General features: G+C 50.3%; 1 protein-coding gene across 1 annotated transcript in view; it reads right to left on the bottom strand.

Moving 5' to 3' along the window:
• DSTN (destrin, actin depolymerizing factor) overlaps positions 1-25,134 on the bottom strand; it is an 89,130-nt gene that overhangs the window by 32,386 nt on the left and 31,610 nt on the right. Inside the window, exon 2 of the mRNA XM_075339408.1 lies at positions 2,022-2,293. Within this exon, the coding sequence (XP_075195523.1) occupies positions 2,022-2,293 (272 nt within the window). The remainder of the gene's footprint in view (positions 1-2,021; positions 2,294-25,134) is intronic.

Here is a 25,134-nt window from a genome sequence, read left to right as displayed (position 1 = left end):
GGGAACCAGGTTGTTTGGGTGGTGGGTTGTTGGGACCCGGGACATTGGGACTGGACTGTTGCAGGGAGGGACCGTAACGTGGAAGGTTGGGTCCCCACTGCCATCAAAACCAGTGGCGTCCCCTGTGGCGGCCGAACTCAAAAGTAAAAAAAGTTGGTAACGGTTTAAGAAAGTACCTCCCTAAAGTGGGATGAACCTGTTCAAAATAAATATGCTTGTTAACCCTTTTCTTTCCTTAAAAACAAAAATAAATGCTTGGTGTTCTGTAGCTCGCGGACGAGCTATGTTTAACCAAGGGGGAATGTGATGCCCTGGCCTATCAGGTCGTCACAAGGGTGCCGTGCAATCTGCCCTTCTGCATGATACCCGCTCCTCCTTGGTTACGGGTCCTGTCAATTTGGTGTTGCTACCAACAGGTGTACCAAAATCCTGAGGAACACTCTGCACTACACCCACCAACCACCCATTGGGCAGCCTGAGGGGAATAGGGCCACCCAGATGGAAGGATGGAGGAGGGAGGGCAGAGATGTAAGTCAGAGAGTAGAAGTTGAGCAGTGAGCGGCGGTGACAGGACAGGTCCCGCTGTGGAGCTGGGCTCCTGTACCCATCTCAGGTGCCAGACGTTGGTCTGGCCAGAAGGAGCTGGAACCCCGGTCGCAGGAGGTAGTGACAGGGGGCACGGTGCTGCTACAGAGAGCAGGCCGGCTGCCTTGTGCTACAACCGGGCAGGGGCCAGGGCACGACGGGGTATGTAAACCCTAGGCTGGGAAGAAGCTTCACGCAGCCCAGTAATTTACCCGACGGGAACGGAATCTTCAGGAACCGTTCCCCACCCGCTCCAGAATCGGGGTACTAGCGCAATGAGGGGGATAGGACTACCCACAACTGTCCAGAAAATCCCAAGCGTGAGCCCTGAGAGCAATCTCACCCAGCTAGCCACACAGGTGAGCGGGATCCGAATTGCTTCATGTGAGAGGGATCCACACGTAGGACACACAGTGCCAAGGAACAAGGCTTCAGACCAACCTGCAACACCAAAGGGGCACAGACCTAGCGTACTCGCCCAAAAAGAGCAGGATACTCAAGAGTTTGGATTACCTGGTGTCAGCGTCAGTGACTTTGGACTGTGTGAGTACCCGATATCCCTTTTCACCCGACGGGTCCCCCACTCCAGCCATCACCGGATCCCGGGACACTACTCCCCCCGCCCACGGAGGGGTTAACATTTCAAGCTGCCACACACTATCGTCCCCGGGCTCTCCCCAAACGGCAGCGGTGGTCCCTCACATTACCACACACCATGGCGTCACAAACATTATCTCATTCACCCCCCAAAACAACCCCCCTTTTTATTCCAGGGTAGCCGCGCGACCCCGCCTCGGATCCGGAGACCCCTCGAGCCACTTTGGATCAAGGTCCGAGCAGCCCATCGGCTGTCGCGGGGGCGGCACATCTACATGATGTATTCCTTGCGAGCTTTCTGCTCTTCTCACACTGCTTCTTACCCTTTTGTTGCAACTTCTACCAGGAGGTGAAGATAGCGTTCATAAGGAATACGTCCTATAGCAACTGACTTGCAGTGGCTCTAGAACATGCGCATATATCAATTGAAGATGGGGACGTACACCCAGATTCACTGTGCATGTCGGGGGTGGGCTGATGGGCAGTGCACAAGAGGAGATTTACTAGGAGATTACCATGAGGTCAGGCCAGTCAAGGGAATCAATCACACTGAGATTGGCATTAATATTTTGAAGAGAGACAAAACTGACTGTGACTGAAATGCCACAAAGCGCCACCCTGATGACTGAAAGAGAAGGTCTGTGATGCCTTCACCTAAGGATAAAAAGTGTTTTCTTAGATAAATACTAGGACCTTTTGCTTGATTAAACCAATAATTAATTTCTAGAAATATGAAGAACATTGATATAAAACGAGAAACTATGTGAATAGCCATTATAAAGTCCATTTCGGAACAATAATTACAATAAATATATTTTTTCTATAAATCATCAACTTACCACATAACAAAAATCAGGTCCTGTTTTTTTGATTCCCCAGTAATATAGTGAATATCCAGCAAGGCATAACAACATTTGTTTTCAGGGAATAAAGCTTTTAAACGTGGAAAAAAATTTGCAGAGTCATCCGACAAAATTTCTTTCCCCTCTTGCACAATGATGTATTTCTCATCCCTACTGAAGCCAAAGAAAACGGCTTTCTTCCCAGACTTTTTGAGCTTCATTTCTTGGAATAACAAGACGACTGAGTCATCAACTTGGACCCCTGATGCCTGTATAAAAAGCAAAACGCACAATTACTAATGGTCCGTAACACTACAGTATATAAAGAACTTAGTTACTGATATGGTTTCATGGACCAGAAAAAGTAAATTCCCCAGCTTATGTGTGTGTTAATTGGCAGAAATATGGTAGAAATAGAAGAATTGTTCATGTAAATAAGCATATACATGAACATTATTTCATTAACTAAATAAAAAAGAAGCTAAAGCTTAAAACGTCCCATATAAATTAGTCTAATGTTAGCCAAACCCACTGATATCACCAGGTTCAACCAACGGTCTAATGTGCATGGGGCTGGCCGACAGTTGGGTAAGATGTTGACAAGCCATGTTGGATTTCGGATGGCTGATCATGTTGTTCTCCTGGAGATATCATTGATCTCATGGAGAAAACACAGTAGGGATTGGTGGAGTGAACGCTCCTGTGTATGGAATAGTCGGTCAACAAGGCTTTTGGCTGACCGATTGGCAGTAGAATCGTTCAGCTGATAGTCATCTAATGTGTATGGAAGCCTTTAGACCTGACTTGTTGAAAAGCATACAATACTTGCAGCACTTTGAGTTTGAAATAAGAAGATTCTGGTAAAGAGCCAGGGAAAGTTGATGCCAGACATTGTTCCTGAAGCAAGTGCTAACATGGGCTTGTAGCATTATAATAACATTTTCATTGTCAAAGTGATTGTGTGCCCCCCCCCAATCCAATTAAAAAACCGACTTCGAGGACCCACCCCAACCGCCACAACCAGAGCACTTTTGACCCCTCAAATGCTCGAGACCCCCAGCCTGGCAGTGGCATGGCCTTCTCTATACTTTCCTGTATCCTCAATGACCAGAAATCCATCATCACCCCATAAAGATGGACCCCATCCGCCAACCATTAGTCCTGATCCAAAGCCTCCAAATCAAAATGACGGACAGCCACCCCTCCATTTCGTACCACAAATGCTGAGATTGCCCAATTAATCTTAATCTGGGTCTTATTAAGCCTCTCCACCAACCGAACATTACGCCATGTCCGCCTCAGGACTATCTCCGTCTAGACTGTCCTAAGTCCTGGTAGGGATAACCAAAGCTGCAACAGGTCATGTTTAATGTCCCAAATTATCTCCCGGCTAGCCACCGCCCCCACATCGTTTTCCCCAACATGCAGAACCAAAATATCAGGGGCCCGATCTAGACGGACCGCCCTGTGAATTTCAGGCAACACTCGTACCCAGCGCATACCCCTAAAACCCAACCACCTGACAATCGCCACAGTCCTTGCAAACCCCAGCTGCCTGCCATCTGCCCGGACATCCACCCGAATCGTCGCCCAATGCACGAATGAATGGCGCAAAATCCACACCAACTGCAGAACTTCTCCTGCAAGACAAACACAAAAACATGACCATACTATGAACATTAACCCATTTTAGAAACCAAAGTTTCCCCTTAAAACACTGCCCCCTGAGGGCGCACATAGCCCTGATACCTCCTGGACTCCCAGTGATCAATGTTCCGCACAATCTCAGGGGTCAAACCACAAACCGCCCCCTTATTAGCCGCCCCAATCCTAAACGAATGCGGCACATAAAAAAAACGGGTCCAACCCAATGGCCTCGACACACTCTTCAGAAAAATTATCCTAAACTGATAATTAGATAAAAAGGAACCATCCTCATGGCAAAGCAAAGGCCCATGCACCCATGGCCCCAGCTCTAAAAACTTCCTTAAGCACCGCGTCGGACACATATCTGAACCCGGAACAACACCAAGCACCACGCGCTTACCCCTGCCGACTTGATCCCTTTTCGACCCCCTAATCCAAAACTCCACCCCTTTTTCAAGTAACAGCACATCCCGTGCCTGAACACCCCTACTACCATGCCGACTAACAGCAACTAACTCCCCTACCATAAGCACCCCAAAAAATGCTAATGAAAACGCTAAACGAAACAACAAAACTTCAAAGCTTGAACTACACACTAAACCTAATTGTGTCCCCAACCGTTCTAACATAGCAAATGATACTGGTCTCCTCCAGTTCAACCCAGTCATACCCCGACGAAAACCTTTCAAGGCTTGCCGAACCAAAAAAATTCTTCGTCAAATCTAGCCTACAACGGAGCTTAAAACCAAAAGCTAAACCTGCTACCAACCTGTCCGCCTTAACCGGCGATTAACCCCAAACTGACCGCTGTCCAATCCACAACAACAATACTCCTACCTGATCTTCCACTGAATGCACTGAAACAAATATCCACCCAAACCTCCCACTGTCGCCATGCTTGCTGGTAAGCAGCCCACGTCGTTGCCGCCAAAGAATCCTTGATCAGGTGCTCTACTACCCTGATACCACATTCCAAAGTTCGGCTGGGCATTGCAATTCCAAGTCCATTGCCCCAGGAGCAAGAGCCCTGAACCGTTCCCACTGAAAACGATAGAGAGCATCAGCAATGGAATTCAGAACCCCCAGAACATGAGAAGCAGTCACACAAGCATTTATTGACAAACAAACCAACACCAACCTACGTAGTACCCTAATCACAGGGGGTGAAGAAGCAGATATATTGTTAATCGCCATCACCACCCCCATGTTATCACAGTGACACCCAATCCGCCTATTCCGAAACCTCTCCCGCCACAAGGTGACTGCCACCAAAATGGGGAAAATTTCCAACAGTGCCATATTTTTTAGTAAACCCAATGAACGCCAATCATTCGGCCATCGCTCCGCACACCACTCCCCCTCACAATATGCCCCGAAACTGTGATCACCAGAAGCGTCAGTAAACAACTCCAACTCCGAATTGCCCACCTGAGGCTCTATTAACAAAGAGCGTCCATTGTAATCCAACAAAAATGTTCCCCAGACTTCCAAATCCACCTTCACCTCCACCGATAGCCGAACATAATGGTGCGGTGCCACTACCCCAGCCGTGGCACTAGCCAAACAACGCGAAAAAACCTGGCCCATTGGCATCACCCACCACGCAAAATTCAGCCTACCAAGCAGGGATTGGACCTCCCTTAGGGTAAGCTTCTTGACTCTTAATGCCTTGGTGCCTCCCTCCCTAAGAGTCACGACTTTGTCTAACGGCAGCCGAAATTTCCATTCCTCTTAATCGATGACAATGCCAAGGAACGAGATACACGTTACCGGCCCCTCCGTCTTCCCTGGTGCCAACGGAACGCCAAAGTGCCCCGCTACCCACTCTATTGTTGCAAGAATATTCTGACACACCAAGAAGTCCCCAGGGCCGACACAGAAAAAGTCATCCAAATAATGAATAACGGATTCCAAGCAAGAAACGTCTCTCACCACCCACTCTAAAGATGAACTAAACATCTCAAACAATGAACAGGACAAAGAACAACCCATGGGCAGGCATATATCTACAAAATATGCCCCCTCCCAGAAACAGCCGAGCAAGCGAACGCTATCTTGATGCACCGGCAGCAAGCGAAACGCAGCTTCCACATCTGTCTTTGCCATCAGAGCGCCTCTGCCACTCCGCCGCACGCACTCCGCCACCTGGTCAAACGATGCATACTCTACCAAGCATAACTCCAGATCAATACCATCATTTACCGAATATGAGGATAGGACAAATGATGAATAAGGCGAAACTTGTTCGCCTCTTTTTTCGGCACCACCCCCAAAGGAGAAACTATCAAATCAGGCAACGCCGGAGAGCTAAATGGTCCCGCCATCCGACTCAATAATACCTCCTTCCCAAACTTTTCCCGACCCACATCAGATTGCTGGCTTGCCGACTGGAGATCCTTAAAACCCGCCGCCCTCGTGACACATCAGACGAAATCCGAAAACCCAACTCAAAACCTTTTGTTAAAATCTCCGCCTCCTCCCTCCTAGGAAACCTATTTAGTTAGGAGAGCATTGCGGGAAGCCTCACCGGTGTCTCCCCCTTTTGAACTACTGGGTCCTGGCCAAAACTTATTGCGCCGCAAACATTTGGAAGCCCCATGGGAGGCTCCACTGCATTGTGAGCACAAATGCTTGAATTTGCAGTTCTCTCCAATTTTGCACTGGCCCTCATTGAACTGCCAGCACAAGCCTGACTTTTAGTATCCCAAAAGCCCTGATGTCCCAGTACTAAACTGCTGTCCTGATCGTCCCGCTGCCTGGCCGGAAAAACCGCCCCCCCCCCCCCTGAAAGGATTGTCTATACCTCGTCGGCGCCAACCCTCAACCAAAGACCAATGTCTTTTTGATCCCACCGAATGGAAGGACGAATAGCTTTGCGCTGACGAAATTGCTCGTCATATCTAAGCCAGGCTTACCCCCCATACACCCTGTAAGCCTCCCCTATGGAGTCCATTTAACAAAAAAGATGCAAACAATTTTCCGGAGCCTTCTCCCCGATCACACTGGCTAAAATTGCAAACGCTTGCAACCAATTCGCAAAAGACTGCAGTATCAACCGCCACCGTCGCTTTTCCTCATCCTCCTTTTTACCCTCATCACGTCTAGTCTTGTACACATTACATTTTTCCAAAGGTAACAGTGAAAAAATTTCCACGTACTCGTCCCTCCAAATCTTTTCCCTGACCTCCTTTTTTAAATGCGACCCCAGCGGCCCCACAAAACATACATAACCCTCTCCCCGCGCCTTATCATCCAAGTGAATCCTTTCTTTCTCCTTCTCAGTCTGAACCGAAACTGAAACAGGCTCAACCACACTGCTAACCCCCCCCGATCTGCAGTCACTACCCCAGCACCCAACCATGCATACACGCAACCACCCACCGCCCTACTACCCTCCGAATGGGCCAGCGACTGCCTAACCTCCGACAACACATCCACCGCCCCTTCTGAAGCCGCTGCATGGACCCGACCCACCGTTACTGCATTACCCCTGGCCTCAGACCCCCCTGAACCCCGCAAACGACCCTGAACACCATACATTACAGGAGACGAACAAAAAAGGAATCCATACTCACCGGGCTACGCAGGGGCTGTGAACCCACCAGCGGCTAATCCAGAATCCCGACGACCCATAGGATCTGCAAATAACACGGACCCCTCCAGTCGTCCTCCAGAACCTCCCGCGATCGGCAACAGCAACCTTGGATCGGCCAGTCCCGGTCCCAATCCAGGTATCGACCATGTTGTAGTCTGCTGCCAAGAGCCGGAGACGTCCAAATCCGCTCCGCTGATCACTCCCGAAGACAATTCTGCTGACTTAAGTGAGCCAGGCTGCCCGACAGGAGCATTGCCAGCATAGCCTGCCGCAGATCCCGGATCCTCCACAATTGCTGCAGTAGTAGGGCCACACCTTAATCCAGGCTGCGGCAAACTAACTGGCACCAACCTCCGCTGTGCTCTGGAATTCCTCATGGGGTAAGAGCGGGCCGCACGACCAGACTGTGCCCTGTGAGGGGCTTCCCCGCCGCCGCAAAGACCGTGCGGGCACATCGTTTGGTGACCCCGGCTCCGGCAGGGGCCTACAAGCAGACCGTAATTGCGCCCTGGCAGATCCCGGCGCTCCAAGGGAGAGACGCTCTGGAGGCCGAGACCTGCGCTGCAGACGTCCCTGCATCCCTGGAGAGGCAGACACCACCGCTTGAAGATCCGCCGCACCCGTCCGTGCGCCTTGTGAAGGCCGCGCTTGTGGCCTCGCTGGCACCCCGTTCCCTGACGTCACACCAGCGTTCAAGATGGCAATGGTTGTCCAGCCAGCCGAGAGGATGATGCCTCGCCTCTTCTTGCAATCGCTACAAAAGGCCTCCAGGTGCGTCCATTGTCTAATGTCTGTTATACAAGCTTCCAGGAAAAACTGCAGGCCCAAATGATCCCTCCCCCTCTAGATAACTTTATATATACCCCACAGTACTGTTTACTCCACCCTCTTGTTGCAGGCGGGGGCCGCTGCCATTTCTCTCTCTCTCGGGGGCCTGTTCGGATCCGGGTTCACTGCTGCGGCTCGAGTGGTGACCAGACCCGGGCTCGCATGGACGCCCGTCCTCAGAACCGTCGGAAAGGGGATATTTACAGGGGAGTTGTTGTGTCTGTGACGCCACCCGTGGGTTGCGGTGAGGGATGGTGGCACCGCCGCTGCCTGGTGATGGGGCGCCTGGGGCTGATGGAGCGGGGCAGCAAGATGGGATCCCCTGCACGGGTAGGGGAGGTGTAGTCCCGGGGCCCTGTGTCGGTAGACGGGAGTGATGGCTGCTGGAGGTGGCACACCGGGCTGGACCAGTAATTTCACACAAGTCCAGTAGTAAACCAAGTTGCCAGTGGCCGGTTGCCTTAGGAGGGTGCATTCGGGTCCCGCACCCAGGTTAATGAACAGGTATCCCTTCCTCCTGCACTTTGTCTTTCCTTTTGGACGACTTCGCATGGAACAGAGAAGTCCACTCCCGGTTCTGTGTATGTTTGGAGCTGTGGCCCACGAAAGCTGACCCTTGGGATCTCAGTGGGTTCTGACGAACACCCTATCCCCCGCGTTGGGCTTCCGTTTCGCTCTATCTGGGCATTTAATGGGACAAAGTCTGGAACCTTGTTCCCAGCTGGTTAATTTGCGAGGGGATTGCAACCTTCCTCGCCCTAGGGTCCAGGCACCCCGACTGTGCACAGCCTCCGGACAGGATTCCCGCTGTCGGCACCGGCGGGCTACAACCCTGCCCTGGTCCACTTTAGGTCTCCCGCGACCGGATCTCTGTCGCCTGTGGCCCTGTTCACTGTCTGCCACCTAGCCGGGTAGTCCAAGGGCTACTACCCCTGACTACACTGCACACTTTGCTCCTTTTACTTCAACTGTCAAGACTCATCTCTGAGTTCCCACCCCTGACACCTCAGGACCCCTAGGTGGGCGTTCTCATCCGCCTGATCCCGCCCACTGGTGTGTCCTTATTATCATGAGGGGGTGACTAGGGTTTAATGGCTGTGTGATATGCCTAAGTGTGGGTAGCTGGTGGTAACAAGGAGGATGTACAACTTTTGTGACTACCTGGTTTTGCCAGGGCGTCACACTCTCCCCCATTGATCACCTCCCTCCTTGCCCTAAGTCATGCCGGCCTCCATCCATCCCCCCTGGGGTGGGGGTTCAGGCCATTACTTTAACATTAAGCCTGCAGTTTCCAAAATTTCTCTATAATAGAGCCACTAAACCAGTTTTTCAGAGTAGAGCTGCATTAGCTCATAATATATTCCATTTGCCAAATGCAGAATTACAATAGAAAGTGATCTGAAAATCACTTTTTGTTATTTACTGCATTGAAAAAGAACTCAAGACAGATAAACCTATTCACAAAGACTGGAGAGTAATTTAAAACCAATTGACTAGGTCACTCTCCTTGAATAGACTGAATAGTTTCCTAGGCTTTGGGCCAATGTTTTATATTCCTCTAGGATCACCTTTTGAAGCTTGGATTGCAAATGCTGTACTTTTGCACTGAGCTTTGTGTGATTAAAAAATGCTTTCTTTGTGCCATTATGATAACAACAAAGTGGAGATCATTACAGGGGACGAGATATGCCTCAGAAGCTGCCTAGAATGGTATCTGGCAGGAAACCGTCAATATCAGTGAGTCCAAGAATAAGCACTATGGGTCCAATTCATCATTTGCATTTTTTTTAGTATCTTTACTATTTTGTTTGCTTGTGGTATTCATTGATGTTTATGCACCAAATTCTCCAAAATGACACACGTGGTTCATTATTTTTAAGCAAAATTAAAAGTGCTTGGATATTTACTGTCACACTAATCCCTTTTAAAAATAAAGCCCCCTTAGGGGATTCCCTGTTCAACGTATAAATGATATAATTAAAAGGAACCTGTCACCAGGTTTTCCCAATATAAAGTACGGCTACCATCTTTATGCCCTTGTGGCGCCCCTGACCTGGTCAAGCACCACTGAGTACTGCACCCATTCTGGGTCAGTACAACACAGGTAATCCAGAAGGCTGACCGGGGTGTGGTTACACAGGCGCATAGTAACCGGGTCTCTCACATGGACCTTTGAAGGGACCCCTGGGGAATCCAGGAGGGGGCTTGGCCTCCATCTCCACTCAAGGAGTGTGGTAGAGAGCCTGGTTGCTAAGTTGCGGAGGCAGGCACAGAGGGTAGGGAGTAGTGAGCCAGTCAGTCAGTGAAGCTCAGGGACTGAGAGCAGTCTCAAGGAGGAAACCTGGAGGCTGTCACTAGTCAGACACCGCAGGTGCAGTGGTTACTGACAGGGGAGAACGATCACCTGGTAGTGCCGCCCGAAATCCACCCAAGGCTGGAGTGCAAAGGGGTGGCTGAGTACGGGGACTGCCAGGCGAGGACCACGGGGTTACAGGTCCACAGAGCAGGGGTCCATTCAGTTGGCCTGCTCAACCTGCAGGTGGGGGTACTTCATACCCTCCACCATAACACCACAGAGTCCGGAGCCTCGTAGCAACAAGAGGGCTCATAGTTCCACAAGAGGCAAGCAGCCGGAGTGACCTGGTCCAGGCTACAAGCAGACAGGCCGAAAAAGGGGAGAACAGGCAGAAGCAACTTCCCTGGGTGACCCGTAGGACAGCAAGTCTGGGTCACCACAAAAACACAAAGGCTAGGAAGGCGAATCAGTGGCCACCCTCACAAGTCAGCCAGAAGGAATTCCTGGTTCCGCCTGGTTATCACGGCTTCGCCCGGGTTACTCACCCCCTGCCATCTGACATCCTGCCAACCCTGAAAGACATTCTGGTTGTGCGTGTGAGTCATTCTGCGACCTGTGGTTCCACACACCTACACTGGGCCCTCACTCTCAGGAGGCCACCACATCAAACTGCACCCACCATCAGCCCCAGGTGTCCCCTAAACTGCAGTGGCGGTTGCCCTGACCGCAATACCGAGAGTGGCATCACGAATCCTATAGAAGTCAACCTACTTGTGACCGGAAGGACCCAGGACGCGCCGTCCCTGAAGACCTGAGACGACTTGAAGGTAACGGGGCACTGGGCGGCTCACCCTTACAGTATATACAGTATTCTAGATTGCTGAATATTTGTCCCCAAGCCAGTCTGCATAACGTAAAAAAGAACTCTTATTATACTCACCTATGGGGTGATCTGTTACGATGGGTGTATCTGGTCTTGATCTGATGCCTCCTCTCTTCTTCATCCTACGTCATCCACACAGTCTTCTCCATTGTGCCTCTGAGTAGTCATAATTCTCTCTGCCCTACTGAGCGCAGAAGCAAAGATCTGTATTGCGCATACACGGGGAAAGGCCAAAGAGTGCCTCGCATGCGCACTACAATACTTTGCTCTGCCCTCGGCGGGGAATATAGAAGTGCACTTGTGCTGGAGCGTAATGAAAGACACGGATGATGTAGGATGCGTCATCTACACAGAAGGGAAGGAGGACAGCGATCACAAGCAGAGATGAGGCGCCAGATCAAGAGCAGCGATGTCCATTGGACTGGATGGCCCCGCAGGTCCGGTTATGCAGATCAGCTTGAGGACTTATATACAGAACTCTCCAAAATTGAAAATATTTGGGCAAAGCTGAAAAGGCAGGTGCGAGCACGGTGACTTACAAACAACATCGGACTGGCTACTGGAGGAATCTCCAGTAATGCCAGGTCTGGATTCAGTTACCTGCATTACACTCCGGAGCTCTCACCTGAGCTCCAGAGTGCAGCCTAGACTGAACCACGAGCGCCGAGTGATTGATTCCCCTGAACAGGTGATTGCTCTCACCTGAACTCTGGAGATCAGCCCGGCCTGTCCGCAGCTATCATGAACTGAACCGCAATCACCGAGGAATCAATCACTCGGTGCTCGCGGTTCAGTCCTGCAAACTCTCAGATCAGTCCACTCTGCACTCCGGAGCTCAGGTGAGAGCTCCGCAGTGCAATGCAAGTAACTGAATACAGGCCTGGCATTACTGGAGATTCCTCCGGCAGTCAGTCTGATAGCTTACAAACATGGCTCAGTTACACCAGTTCTGTCAGGAGTAATGGGCCCAAATTCCTACCAACTATTGTGAGAAGCTTGTGGAAGGAGATCCAAAAGTTTCACCCAAGTCATATGTCGCGGGCGGAGGGGACGCGCTCGCCACGCTCGGGTCCGGGGTTTCTGCTGCTGCTGCTCGGTGGCTCGAGCGGTGGGCCGGACCCGGGGACTCGAGCAGCGCTCCTCACCCTTGAGTGAAAAGGGATGGTTTGTTTGGGGAGAGAGTTCGTGACGCCACCCACGGGACGTGGTGATGATGGCACCACCGCTGCTGGTGACGGGGATCCCGGGAGAGATGGTAGGGAGCAGCGAGGATGTTGTCGCCTCTGTGGGTAGAGGGTTGGTGATCCTGGGGCCCGGTGGTGTAACGGGGAGGCTGGATGGCTGGGGTGCAGGGTTGCAGGGACAGCGCGGCACGGTGCCGGACGGCACTGGTGTACTCACTCAGACAATCAATGACAGAGTCTCTGGTAAACCAAAACGGCCAGATGGACAGGTCCCACAGCCAGCTGCAGTGTTGTTGTGCTCTCCCTGGACGGCTGATAGTGGCTGTCTTTCCCTGCACCTTTTAGAATGTTCTGACTCCTGTGGTTGCCCACTGGTAGTCCACTCCCTGGCGTATAGGTGCCGTAGGAGCCCGTTTTGCCCGCAGGCGATGGCCCTTGGATCTCTAGCCTGTGGCGGTGGCTGTATATCCTCACAGTGTGGACTGTTGCCTTCTGTCGGGTCTTGGTTGTTGGGAAACTCCTGGGGTTCCTGTCACACTCGGATTTGACTATTGTCGGCGGCTCCAAGCCTGGTCGGGGTCCGATGGCCCTGCCTGTGTGCTTAGCTTCACTCCGCTCCCCGGTTCTGTACCGGCGGGCCACCGGCCGACCCCGGTCCTACGGTTCTGCAGAGGTCCACTACCTCCTGCAGACGGCCACCACCGTCTGCCAACCTTGCTGTCAGTGCCTGGACTCCGACCCAGACACTTGCAGTTCGTGTCCTTCTACTTTCACCTCCAAACTCTTTCTACTGTTTTTCCCGCCTCCAGGCCTGTGAACTCCTCGGTGGGTGGGGCCAGCCGCCTGGCTCCGCCCCACCTGGTGTGGACATCAGACCCTGGAGGGAGGCAACAAGGGTTTTTGGTTGACTGTTCTAACTGTCTAGGGTGGGGTGTGTATGTTGGTATGTAAGTGACTGTGAAGCCCCACAGGTGTTGTGTCGGTGCATTACCTTCAGGGACTCCACTCGGCTGGATCTTGTCACCGGTAGGAGAATCTTCTATTTGTCGTGACGCCACTCTCAGAATTGCGGTCAGTGGGGACCGCCACTGCAGATTAAGGGGTGCCTGGGGCTGATGGTGGGTGCAGTCGGTTGTAATAGCCTCCTGAGAGTGAGGCAAGCCCCAGGGCCCTGTGTAGGTGTGTAGAACCACAAGGCGCAGAATAACTCCACACAAGCTAAATGTCTTTCAGGGGCTTTACTCACAGTTGATGGCAGGGTGAGTAACCCGGGCGTAGCTGGGATGAACCAGGCTGGAACCAGGTATCCTTCAGGCTGACTGATGATGGTGACTACCGACTCGCCTTCCTTAGCCCTTGGTGGTTTGGGGTAACCCCGACTTTTAGTCCCTATGGGGGTCACCCAGGGAAGTTGCTGAAGCCTCTCTCCCCTTCGATTGCCGTTTGCTTGTTGCCTGGGCCAGATCACTCCAGCTGCTTGCCTCCTGTGAACTGTGGGCCCTAACTGTGGCTACGTGGCTGCGGCTTTTAGGTGTTGTGGTGTGGGCTTTGAGGGCCCCACACCGGCAGGTTTAGCAGGGAAAGGTGGATCTATCCCCACTCCGGGATCTGCCGCCCGTTTGGGCCTGGTTCTCCCTAGCAGTCTCCTTACTTCCCACTCTGTGCTCTCTCTCTAGCTGGAGATGGGTTTCGGGTAGCACTCCTAGGTGACCGTTCTCCCCCGTCGGTAGCCACTGCGCGGACGCTGTCAGACTGCAACAGCCCTAGGGGTCTGCTCCTCTCTGAGCTCCCTGGACTCTGCACTGAACCGGCTCACTCCTGGGACCTTCACTGCTGCTCCTGTCTGAGCTCCACTTCATGCTCCTCACTCCTCCACACTCTGCTGCAGACTCTTTACTCCTCCTTCTCTTTTCCCTTTTGTGCCTGCCTACGCCACCTAGCAACCAGATTCTCTTACCACACCCCTTGAGAGGAGATGGAGGCTTTTGGCCCCCTCCACTATTCCAGTGGAGGTGAAGGCTTTTCCCCCTCCTGGGATCCCCAGGGGTCCTCTCAAAGGTACATGTGTGAGACCTGATCACTATGCGCCTGTGTAGTCACACCTCGGTCAGCCTTCTGGATTACCTGTATTGTACTGTCCCCAGCATGGGTGCAGTACTCAGTGGTGCCTGACCAGGTCAGGGGCGCCACATTCCCCCTTAGTTATCACCAGCACGTCCTCGGGCTGCAAGACAACATTTTAAAATGCATAAAACATTAAAACATGTAAAACATTTTTAAAAGCACCAGGTACCATACATCACCACCCTCCACCCACAAGTCCGTTAACCCACCCTAAACCCTTTCACGTTGGCCGCGCCTTCAGCCACTTCTGGCAGGATGTAGAGGCGGCTTTCATGGTCTGGTGGTCTTCAGTGTATACCTGGCCTGGTGGAGCCGCGCCTTCAGCCTATTCTGGCAGGATCCAGAGGCGGCCTTCACAGTTGGTGCTGACCAGGTACCCTCTTTGTGGTGGAGAGCCAGGCCCCATAAACAGGCATGCTCTCTGGTCGCAGGTAAGCCAAGGCCCTATATACGGACGTGCTCCCTGGTTGCAGACGAGCCAAGCCCCTAAACAGGCTGACTCTGGTGGTGGTGGTGCCCTCTGGTGTAACTATTTACACTGCGAGAGTTTGTGGCTATAGCCAGTTCATAGCCTTAAGGTTCATTTCTCACATTAGTTTATGTGGGCACATCTCTTAAACAGTAACGTTGCAAACTTCCAAACTGGTCAAAACAGTAACTTGTTGTACTTCTTACTTTATGCAGATTCCTCCTCACCAGGGCTTGGGCCTGTAGGGCTGCGGCACCTGTTGGTTTCTCGCTCTCTTTCGTCATCAGTGGTAGTCTCATCAGTAGGTTCCTTGTCTTTTCTTTCTCTGTCTTCATCTGTTTCTTTTCCGGTGTCTGTTTCTTTATCTTGTAGCATGGGATGGCTGTGGGGTTTGCTGGTACATGGTGCTACATCTAGCGCATACCAGCCTCTTTCGCCTTGATGCATGGTAAACTGCACTGTATCTCCCATCTTTAAGTTTCTTCCAGGATGTCCTCTGGGCAAATGAGCTCGCACGTCTCTTCTATTGACGAAGATACCTTCCTTTATACCAGGTGCAACGATGAATCCGTATCCTGACTTCAGGCTAAAGTCTTCCACAATTCCTCTACAAAGGGGTCCTCTGACCTGTGCTTTGGCTCTTCTCAGGAACCGTTTTTCTTGTAGGTCTCTGGCCGTTATGTCATCTCTTTGCTCTGGGGATGGCGGAGCAGGTGACAACTGGTTTCGGCTACGGCGCCGTGTCTTGCGGGCTTGATTCTGCTGGGTGGCTGCTTCACTGCTGGCAGGCTCCCAGGTGAGGTTGCTGGATAAATCTTCCTCTTCATCCCAGCGAGAATATGGCAACATCTCTGGCTCTGGGCATGGATCCACTGCTGGTATCTCCTGAGTCAGCTCCTCAGCTTCCTGGCCTCCCCTCCCCCTTAGTTCTTCTGAGCACTCCTTTGGTGGCAGTGCTGGGGATGGACTTTCTTCAGCAGGCCCAGGCGGGGGTCTCTTTGGCATGATTGCTGCAGGAGTCGTCTTGGGGGTATGCGGAGGGAGTATGTACTGGTCCACCAACCATTGTGGAAACTTGGCCTCCATGTCAGCCTTCAGCTGCCAGTATGCGGGGTCCTCCCCCAGCGTGGGCTTTCCAGCAGGGACCTCTTTGGACTGGGGAGCGGTGTCTGCTCTGGCCTTGCAGGCCGGGGTATATGGTGATGCCATCTTATCTTGGCGGGCCGCGCCTGACATGGCGGCGGCCTGGTCTTGGCGGGCCGCACCGGACGTGGCTGCGGCCTGGTTCAGCACCTCACTTGCGGCGCGGACGAGCGTTGCTGCTGCGGGGGAGTCTCGGCGGGCCGGGCCTAGCATGGCGGCGGCCTGGGTCAGCGTCACACCTGCAGCGCGGATGAGGGTCGCGGTGGCAGCCGGTTCTTTACGGGCCGGACTGGGCGTTGCTGCAGGGACCGGGTCTTGGTGGGCCGAGCAGGGCATCGCTGCGGCGGCCGGGGCTTGGCGGGCCGCACCTGGCGTGGTTGCGGCCTGGCTCAGCGTCGCCGCGCCGGGCGCCTCTTCAGGGACCGCGGACGTGACAGCAGGGATCGGGGCACTCGCGCTGGCAGGGGTATCACTGGACTCACCCATCGGTGGCAGCATCGGGGTCTGAGTCGTTGCCACTCGGTCTGGCGCTCGGCGCGCGGCTCTCCCTTCATAGGCCTGAACCGCGGCAGCCATCTCCAGAAGTTCCATGCGTTCTTCTCTGATCTGCTCCACGACCCGGGTCTCCAGTCGGTCGCAGAACTGGGCCAGCTCCCGATACCACCAGGCAGTGGAGCCCGGTTCTGGGTTTCTGCGGTCAGACGCCATTTCTTCTGCGCCCTCTTCTGTACGATTTCCCAGCAGTGGACTCGTCGTTGCCTCTAGTAGCAAGCTGTTCAGTTTCCGCTCTGCCTCTTTCAGCAGCTCCTCTCCCAGCAGCAGGCTTCTGGCTCCCTTTCTGTCCCGACGTCTCTGGACGCTTCCGCTCTCTTCACAAGCGAGGTCAGAACTCTGCAGGGGATCTCTGGGTAGCCACACCTCTTCGTGGGCGGTAACTTCCTCCAGCGCGGGCTGCTGTTGTTTTTCGGCGCGCTTTCCATGGTGGCAATATGGCGGCGCTTCCAATTTTTCAAGCGGACCTCCCAGGCACATGGTCACCTGTCTGAACAGGTCTAGTCCTTATCCTGTTCGTGACGCCAGATGTGAAGCCCCACAGGTGTTGTGTCGGTGCATTACCTTCAGGGACTCCACTCGGCTGGATCTTGTCACCGGTAGGAGAATCTTCTATTTGTCGTGACGCCACTCTCAGAATTGCGGTCAGTGGGGACCGCCACTGCAGATTAAGGGGTGCCTGGGGCTGATGGTGGGTGCAGTCGGTTGTAATAGCCTCCTGAGAGTGAGGCAAGCCCCAGGGCCCTGTGTAGGTGTGTAGAACCACAAGGCGCAGAATAACTCCACACAAGCTAAATGTCTTTCAGGGGCTTTACTCACAGTTGATGGCAGGGTGAGTAACCCGGGCGTAGCTGGGATGAACCAGGCTGGAACCAGGTATCCTTCAGGCTGACTGATGATGGTGACTACCGACTCGCCTTCCTTAGCCCTTGGTGGTTTGGGGTAACCCCGACTTTTAGTCCCTATGGGGGTCACCCAGGGAAGTTGCTGAAGCCTCTCTCCCCTTCGATTGCCGTTTGCTTGTTGCCTGGGTCAGATCACTCCAGCTGCTTGCCTCCTGTGAACTGTGGGCCCTAACTGTGGCTACGTGGCTGCGGCTTTTAGGTGTTGTGGTGTGGGCTTTGAGGGCCCCACACCGGCAGGTTTAGCAGGGAAAGGTGGATCTATCCCCACTCCGGGATCTGCCGCCCGTTTGGGCCTGGTTCTCCCTAGCAGTCTCCTTACTTCCCACTCTGTGCTCTCTCTCTAGCTGGAGATGGGTTTCGGGTAGCACTCCTAGGTGACCGTTCTCCCCCGTCGGTAGCCACTGCGCGGACGCTGTCAGACTGCAACAGCCCTAGGGGTCTGCTCCTCTCTGAGCTCCCTGGACTCTGCACTGAACCGGCTCACTCCTGGGACCTTCACTGCTGCTCCTGTCTGAGCTCCACTTCATGCTCCTCACTCCTCCACACTCTGCTGCAGACTCTTTACTCCTCCTCTTTTCCCTTTTGTGCCTGCCTACGCCACCTAGCAACCAGATTCTCTTACCACACCCCTTGAGAGGAGATGGAGGCTTTTGGCCCCCTCCACTATTCCAGTGGAGGTGAAGGCTTTTCCCCCTCCTGGGATCCCCAGGGGTCCTCTCAAAGGTACATGTGTGAGACCTGATCACTATGCGCCTGTGTAGTCACACCTCGGTCAGCCTTCTGGATTACCTGTATTGTACTGTCCCCAGCATGGGTGCAGTACTCAGTGGTGCCTGACCAGGTCAGGGGCGCCACATGACTACCTGGCTAGTCCAGGGCGTCACACATACAGTATAAGAACAATGATGGTACCAAATACTAATGAAATGTATGTAGAATTTTGACTTTGCAGAAAGTAATAAAAATGCCCTAAAGCATTCTCTCTCTTTCTCTTTCTCTCACATTATTCTGGCATTTGGCAAATATAAATAATTTTGGTTCCTAATTGACCTAAAACGGGAAAGGTTTATTCTTATTTCATGTCAGATAGTGAGGAAAACATGTAGATGTGTCTTTTTAGGTAGTGTATGTAAACCTCCAGTTTCCACTGTAGATCATTCTCAGGTTTCTGAGTCATGAGAAGAATGACAAAAGTAAAGAAAACTGACAAATATATACAGTATATTGTTATGTATCAGATCATATTCATTTCATTCAGGGTCTATGGTTACTACAATAAATTTCTTTGTGTAGTGCATCATCATTTCATCTAGTTGGTATGCATAACAGCGCTCAGGTTGAACTTCCTGCCTGGTTCATTAATTGAATGCCAGAAATATGGTAAAGACTGACAAGCATGTTTTGCTATGGATCAGTGCAAATTTAGATTTAATGTCATATACTGTATTAATATGTCATTGAGTGGGATGTACTGTATATAGTGGTATTGTGCATCCTGATCTTCCTGGTTCAAGAGCAGAATGCCAGACACAAAATAGATGAACACACATGTATTGCTATGGATTTGAGTAAATATATATACCATTCATGGTCTATGGGTATAATTATGAGTTTCATTGTGAGAAATATAATTAGCTTATCTGGTGGGGTCTATGGCATTTCTGAGCTTACAAATTGAGCTTTCATCTGTAAACAAGCAGTGAGGGTGGAGGGGAGGTACACCAGAGCTGACAGTGTTAGAAGAGGACAGCTGAAAGAAGGGGCTGTAATGTGACACAACTAAACTCTGTTGTGGTGTCCTTCCTCACTCCCATTAAATGTATCTGCAAGGTTTGAGTCATCTGCTCTGTACCCAGCATTGTCTAATTGTGCAGGAGGTTAGACCAGGTGGTCAAAGCTGTGCTCACACAATGAGAAACCTAAGCTATGGTGGGGGAAATCCTGTCTCTAGTATGTTGCTATCTGCTGACGATTGGGCAGCTCATACAGGCAGAAAAAGTACATGCCACAACTGAAAACACCTACTTGCACTTAAACTGTTTTAACTTATTAGGTTGATTGATAATACGGTAATAATAATAATGCTCCAAAGTAGAGGTGAATTTTTTTAAAAAAATCAAACTTTTTATTCTGCTGTCCAGCCATTAAAAATGGCAAAAAATCCTGAACGTGTGCACAGCACTTCAGAATTCTCATAGACTTTGTTGGCATCAGAATTTTCTTGCATATTTCTGAAAATCTACCTTAAAAAACATGGCAAAAACACACCGTGTGAACATAGCCTTACATCATGCGTCCAGTGCAACATAAAAAAAATTCATTATATCATATCTAATCTGGTTAAATTGTTAAATGTAGAAAAATTCTCTTAACCTACAGTAACAGCACAGTAATCCCCGCTGCCAGGAGGAAAAGAACTTTAATCGTTCTAGCAGTGTTCAGGTTTCAGTCACGGGGGCCGCGCGGGTTCAGTCACTTCCCTGTGCATGGCGAGTGATGGTTGTAACCACGCCCTCTGCACTGACTGACAGCAGGTTCTAATTCTGAGCGGTTGTCAGTCAGTATGGGGGGCACAATTACAGCTGCAGCTCTCCATACACAGAGAGGTGACTGAACTCGCGCGACCCCCATGACTGAAAGCAAAACGCTGCAGGAGGATAAAAGTTAATTTCTCAAGAATGGAGCAATTATTTTAACCACTGGGAATGGACAGGCAGCAAGTATGTGTAGATATTTTTGAGCACCTTTAGAAGTGAATAAAGAGAACTGTGCAGCTGCACCTTTCCATTTACAGAAGTATGTAACAATGCCACATTCTTAAAATATGTGCAGGAAGTGCATTTATCAGACATACTATGAACATGGCATCAAAGTCTGAAATGGGAATACCTTTCTAAGTCTTTTGTTTTATAAAAGCAATTGTGTGGCATATGTTCTTTACTATATGCAGCCTATAAAGAGGCTCACAGCTGTGGTTTACCTGCCAAGGCATAGCCTATGAAATTGCTATGGGATAACAAGTCCCCTGAACATAAGAAGTCCTGTGGGTATAAGCAGCTAAACAGCTCAGTTCGTGAGGGCTATTTCCATGTAAGAAGCAGGAATCAAGATGGGTTGGGGTTTTGTTTTAACCATAAAATGAAATAGTTGTTCATTTTATTGTAACGATTTAAGTACCCAAAACTCAACAAGTTTAAAGGGATTGGCCACTTTAACTTAACAAATTATTTGAGAACACGATATTTTGGCACTAACATATATGTAAAACATGTAGAGATGATTGAGTCTTCCAGGAATCAAATTCATCAAATCATTACAATTTTACAGGGAAATTCAATTCACAGTGCAGTTATTCGCAGCAAATCGAACATTCCTTATTATGTTTTGAAGAAAAAACAAAAAGCCAGCACCAAATGTGCACTACAGCACTAAACATTCCAAACTGTACTTATTATAAAAAAATTATTTTTTTTTTTTTTGAGATTTTTGGCAAAAAATTGCAATTTCTTGAGCTGCTTCGCCACGTCACGGCAAATCTCATTTGAAGCAGTCCTACACTAAAATATTTTTATAAAATGTGCCATACGGCCTCACATATGAATAGTACAACTGCTCTTAGCAGCACTCACCTGGTCTATTTCAATCCCGTACCCATGACTGACTCATGGCTGTGGGCGGGACAGGTCCAAGCAAATGCTGCATGAAGTAAATAGCCTGTGGACAAAGCCTGATGACTTAATGTGAACAGTCACCAACCGCCAAAATCCAGACAGATGGAATACATCCCAAATTGGGGTGCATAGCAAGGTGGAGGTCAACCACCGACCAATTCAATGAAGAAAAAACAAAAAGCCAGCACCAAATGTGCACTACAGCACTAAACATTCCAAACTGTACTTATTATAAAAAAAATTTTTTTTTTTGAGATTTTTGGCAAAAAATTGCAATTTCTTGAGCTGCTTCGCCACGTCACGGCAAATCTCATTTGAAGCAGTCCTACACTAAAATATTTTTATAAAATGTGCCATACGGCCTCACATATGAATAGTAGAACTGCTCTTAGCAGCACTCACCTGGTCTATTTCAATCCCGTACCCATGACTGAGTCATGGCTGTGGGCGGGACAGGTCCAAGCAAATGCTGCATGAAGTAAATAGCCTGTGGACAAAGCCTGATGACTAATGTGAACAGTCACCAACCGCCAAAATCCAGACAGATGGAATACATCCCAAATTGGGGTGCATAGCAAGGTGGAGGTCAACCACCGACCAATTCAATGAAGAAAAAACAAAAAGCCAGCACCAAATGTGCACTACAGCACTAAACATTCCAAACTGTACTTAACTGTACAAAAATCTCAAAATTTTTAAAATAAGTACAGTTTGGAATGTTTAGTGCTGTAGTGCACATTTGGTGCTGGCTTTTTGTTTTTTCTTCATTGAATTGGTCGGTGGTTGACCTCCACCTTGCTATGCACCCCAATTTGGGATGTATTCCATCTGTCTGGATTTTGGCGGTTGGTGACTGTTCACATTAAGTCATCAGGCTTTGTCCACAGGCTATTTACTTCATGCAGCATTTGCTTGGACCTGTCCCGCCCACAGCCATGAGTCAGTCATGGGTACGGGATTGAAATAGACCAGGTGAGTGCTGCTAAGAGCAGTTGTACTATTCATATGTGAGGCCGTATGGCACATTTTATAAAAATATTTTAGTGTAGGACTGCTTCAAATGAGATTTGCCGTGACGTGGCGAAGCAGCTCAAGAAATTGCAATTTTTTGCCAAAAATCTCAAAAATTTTTAAAATAAGTACAGTTTGGAATGTTTAGTGCTGTAGTGCACATTTGGTGCTGGCTTTTTGTTTTTTCTTTATTATGTTTTGGGTTCTTATTATGCTATTAAATTAATATTTCATTATGTACGTGCAGAGAGATGCCGTCCCCGTCAACAAGGGTGAGTGAGAGGACGTTGTGACAAAGCCCCGACATGCCGAGACAGGCAGACTGAGCCCTCAAATCGGAGCAGCTCTGCTGAATCTGGAACGTTTGGGAACTATGTATTAGGAACAGTGATTCATCAGCTCCTCTTATTTACATCTATGTTCAATCCTTGTCACTAGGGACAAAAGAATCCGAACTGTAAAGTTTGGGGTTTGTACCAAACAGAGTTTTACCTGTATGCCCGATTCCTGTTCTAGTTTGTCATCCGACTAAAGCTTGTTGAAAGGTTGCAGAGCAGCCAACCAGCAAGATTTTCCGGTGTGGGCTCTTCCATCCCCATAACAGCCATGTAAAGTATTGGTATGGCTGTGTTTGCCAGGGAAATCACTGTAAAAAAATGCAATGGGATCCCACCTTATTTTGATAGCCAGCGCTGGTAAAACAACAGCTACAGGCTTCAGCCCCCACTTGTGAGCTTTACCATAGTTGGATATCAAAATAGAGGGGATCCTATGCCATTTGTTTTTTAATTATTTAAATAATTTAAAAAAAAGGCGTAGGTCCTCCCCATTTTTGCTAACCAGCCATGGTAAAGTGGATAGGTGGGGGCTGGTATTATCAAGATGGGAGAAGTAATTGATATTGCCCCCACCCAGTCTAAAAATACCAGCCTGCAGCTGCCCAGATTTGGCACATCACATTAGATTTGCCAATCCTGGCACTTTACCAAGCTCATCCCGATTGCCCTGGTGTGGTGGCAATCAGGGTAATATAAGAGTTAATGACAGCTGTGATTTATCAATATGGGAGGAATCTATGAGACACCCCCATTACTAATTGTGTAAGCAAAAAGAAATAAAACACAAACATAGAAAAAATCCTTTATATGAAATAAGACACACGCCCTATTTCACCCATTTATTAACTCCCAAAACACCCTTGCAGATCTGACATAATCATACGAAGTCCCAGGACGATTCTCAACTACTACTATCTACAGGCTGCAGAAAGGAAAAACATATCCGCTCTCTGTAGGATCCAGGAGTCACTGACAGCCGAAGGGGACCCGACTATGAGCAAGTAATGTCACTCAGTTCACAGGTCACACCCAGATTCCCATTGTGTGACCTCAAGTGACCTGACTGCCGGACTGTCGGACATGATTTTGGCCTGCACTCCAACAGCCTGGTAGTCAGGTCACCTGAGGTCACACTGGGGGTGTAGTCGAACCACTACCACACTGTTGGATTGCAGGTCACGGCCGTGACCCGCAGTCCGACTGTCCAGAAGTGAGGTCACCTGAGGTAACCCTGTGGGCTTCTCTGCTGCCTTCAGTGACAGTTGAAGCCAATGTCTGATTGCGGGTCACAGTCGTGTCCCGCAGTTCCACAATCTGACAGCACTTTCACTGAGGGCAGCAGGGGAGCCTCCAGTATGACCTCAGGTGACCTGACTGCTGGACTGTCGGATTGCTGGCCACGGCCGTGTCCCACAGTCAGGTCACCTGAAGTCACACCGTGGGAACCTAGGTGTGGCCTCCAGTGATCTGAGTGACATCACCTGCTCACAGCCAGGTCCCCCTCGGCTGTCAGTGATTCCCAGAGCCTGCAAAGAGCAGACATACTTTCCCCTTCTGCAGTCTATGGATGTAGCTGAGCTGAGGATCATCATGGGACTTCATATGGATTATGTCGGAATAGCAAGGGCATTTTGGGGGGTTAATAAAGGAGTGAAAAAGTATGTGTATTTTATTTGAAATAAAGGATTTTTCCGGTATTTGTGTTTTATTTCTTTTCATTTACAGGTTTAGTAATGGGGGTGTCTCATAGGCACCTCCCATTACTAATCCAGGGCTTGATGCTAACTGTAATTTCTTGACAAATTGTAGCGCTGGCATCCCTACACTCCTTGCTCCTCTCACCGCAGGGATGTGTGCTCACTTACCACCACGGCCGACTCTCTCCACACTACACGGCATCCCAGTGGCGCTCCACGTTGGTGTTTTTGTAGCGCCCCTGAATACATCAGGGTGCTACAGGGAACTGCATCCTGTCCTCCAGGGTGCAGTGCCTACCCCCCATGGTTCCAGGTTCCCAACAACGGTATCACTAACATCTGCACTACAAATCCCAACCAATCCTCACAACATGACCTGTACAGACATACCAGTGGGTTGGTCAAGTTGGAGCAGGGCCACCCACCTAGGGGTCAGGCAGACTGGTGGGAGGCAGGAAGTGGAGAACACATGAGTCGAGTGTTAGCCCTCAAAGAGTGAGGAGCTGGGGAGTTGTAGCTCCCAGGGAGGCGACAGGTTGGGTTGCAGACGGTGGTCCGGGACCACAGGAGTCGGGGACCGGTAGCAAGAACATTGGACCGGGATGTGACGGACGAAGTCTAGGAGTCCAATTACCTTACCGGTACCGAGAACGAGAGGGTACAGGACCCTAGGTCAAGAGCAGGTTCATCCGTCCTGGTAATTAACCCGTGGAGGATAGTCTCTTTATGAACTTTCCCCAAGACCTCAGAGATTTAAGGCATCAGCA

Source organism: Anomaloglossus baeobatrachus, chromosome 3 (assembly GCF_048569485.1).
Source record: "Anomaloglossus baeobatrachus isolate aAnoBae1 chromosome 3, aAnoBae1.hap1, whole genome shotgun sequence".
In the NCBI taxonomy this organism is placed as follows: domain Eukaryota; kingdom Metazoa; phylum Chordata; class Amphibia; order Anura; family Aromobatidae; genus Anomaloglossus; species Anomaloglossus baeobatrachus.
Note: the sequence above shows the minus strand (reverse complement) of the source record. Positions and strands in the feature narration are given on the sequence as shown.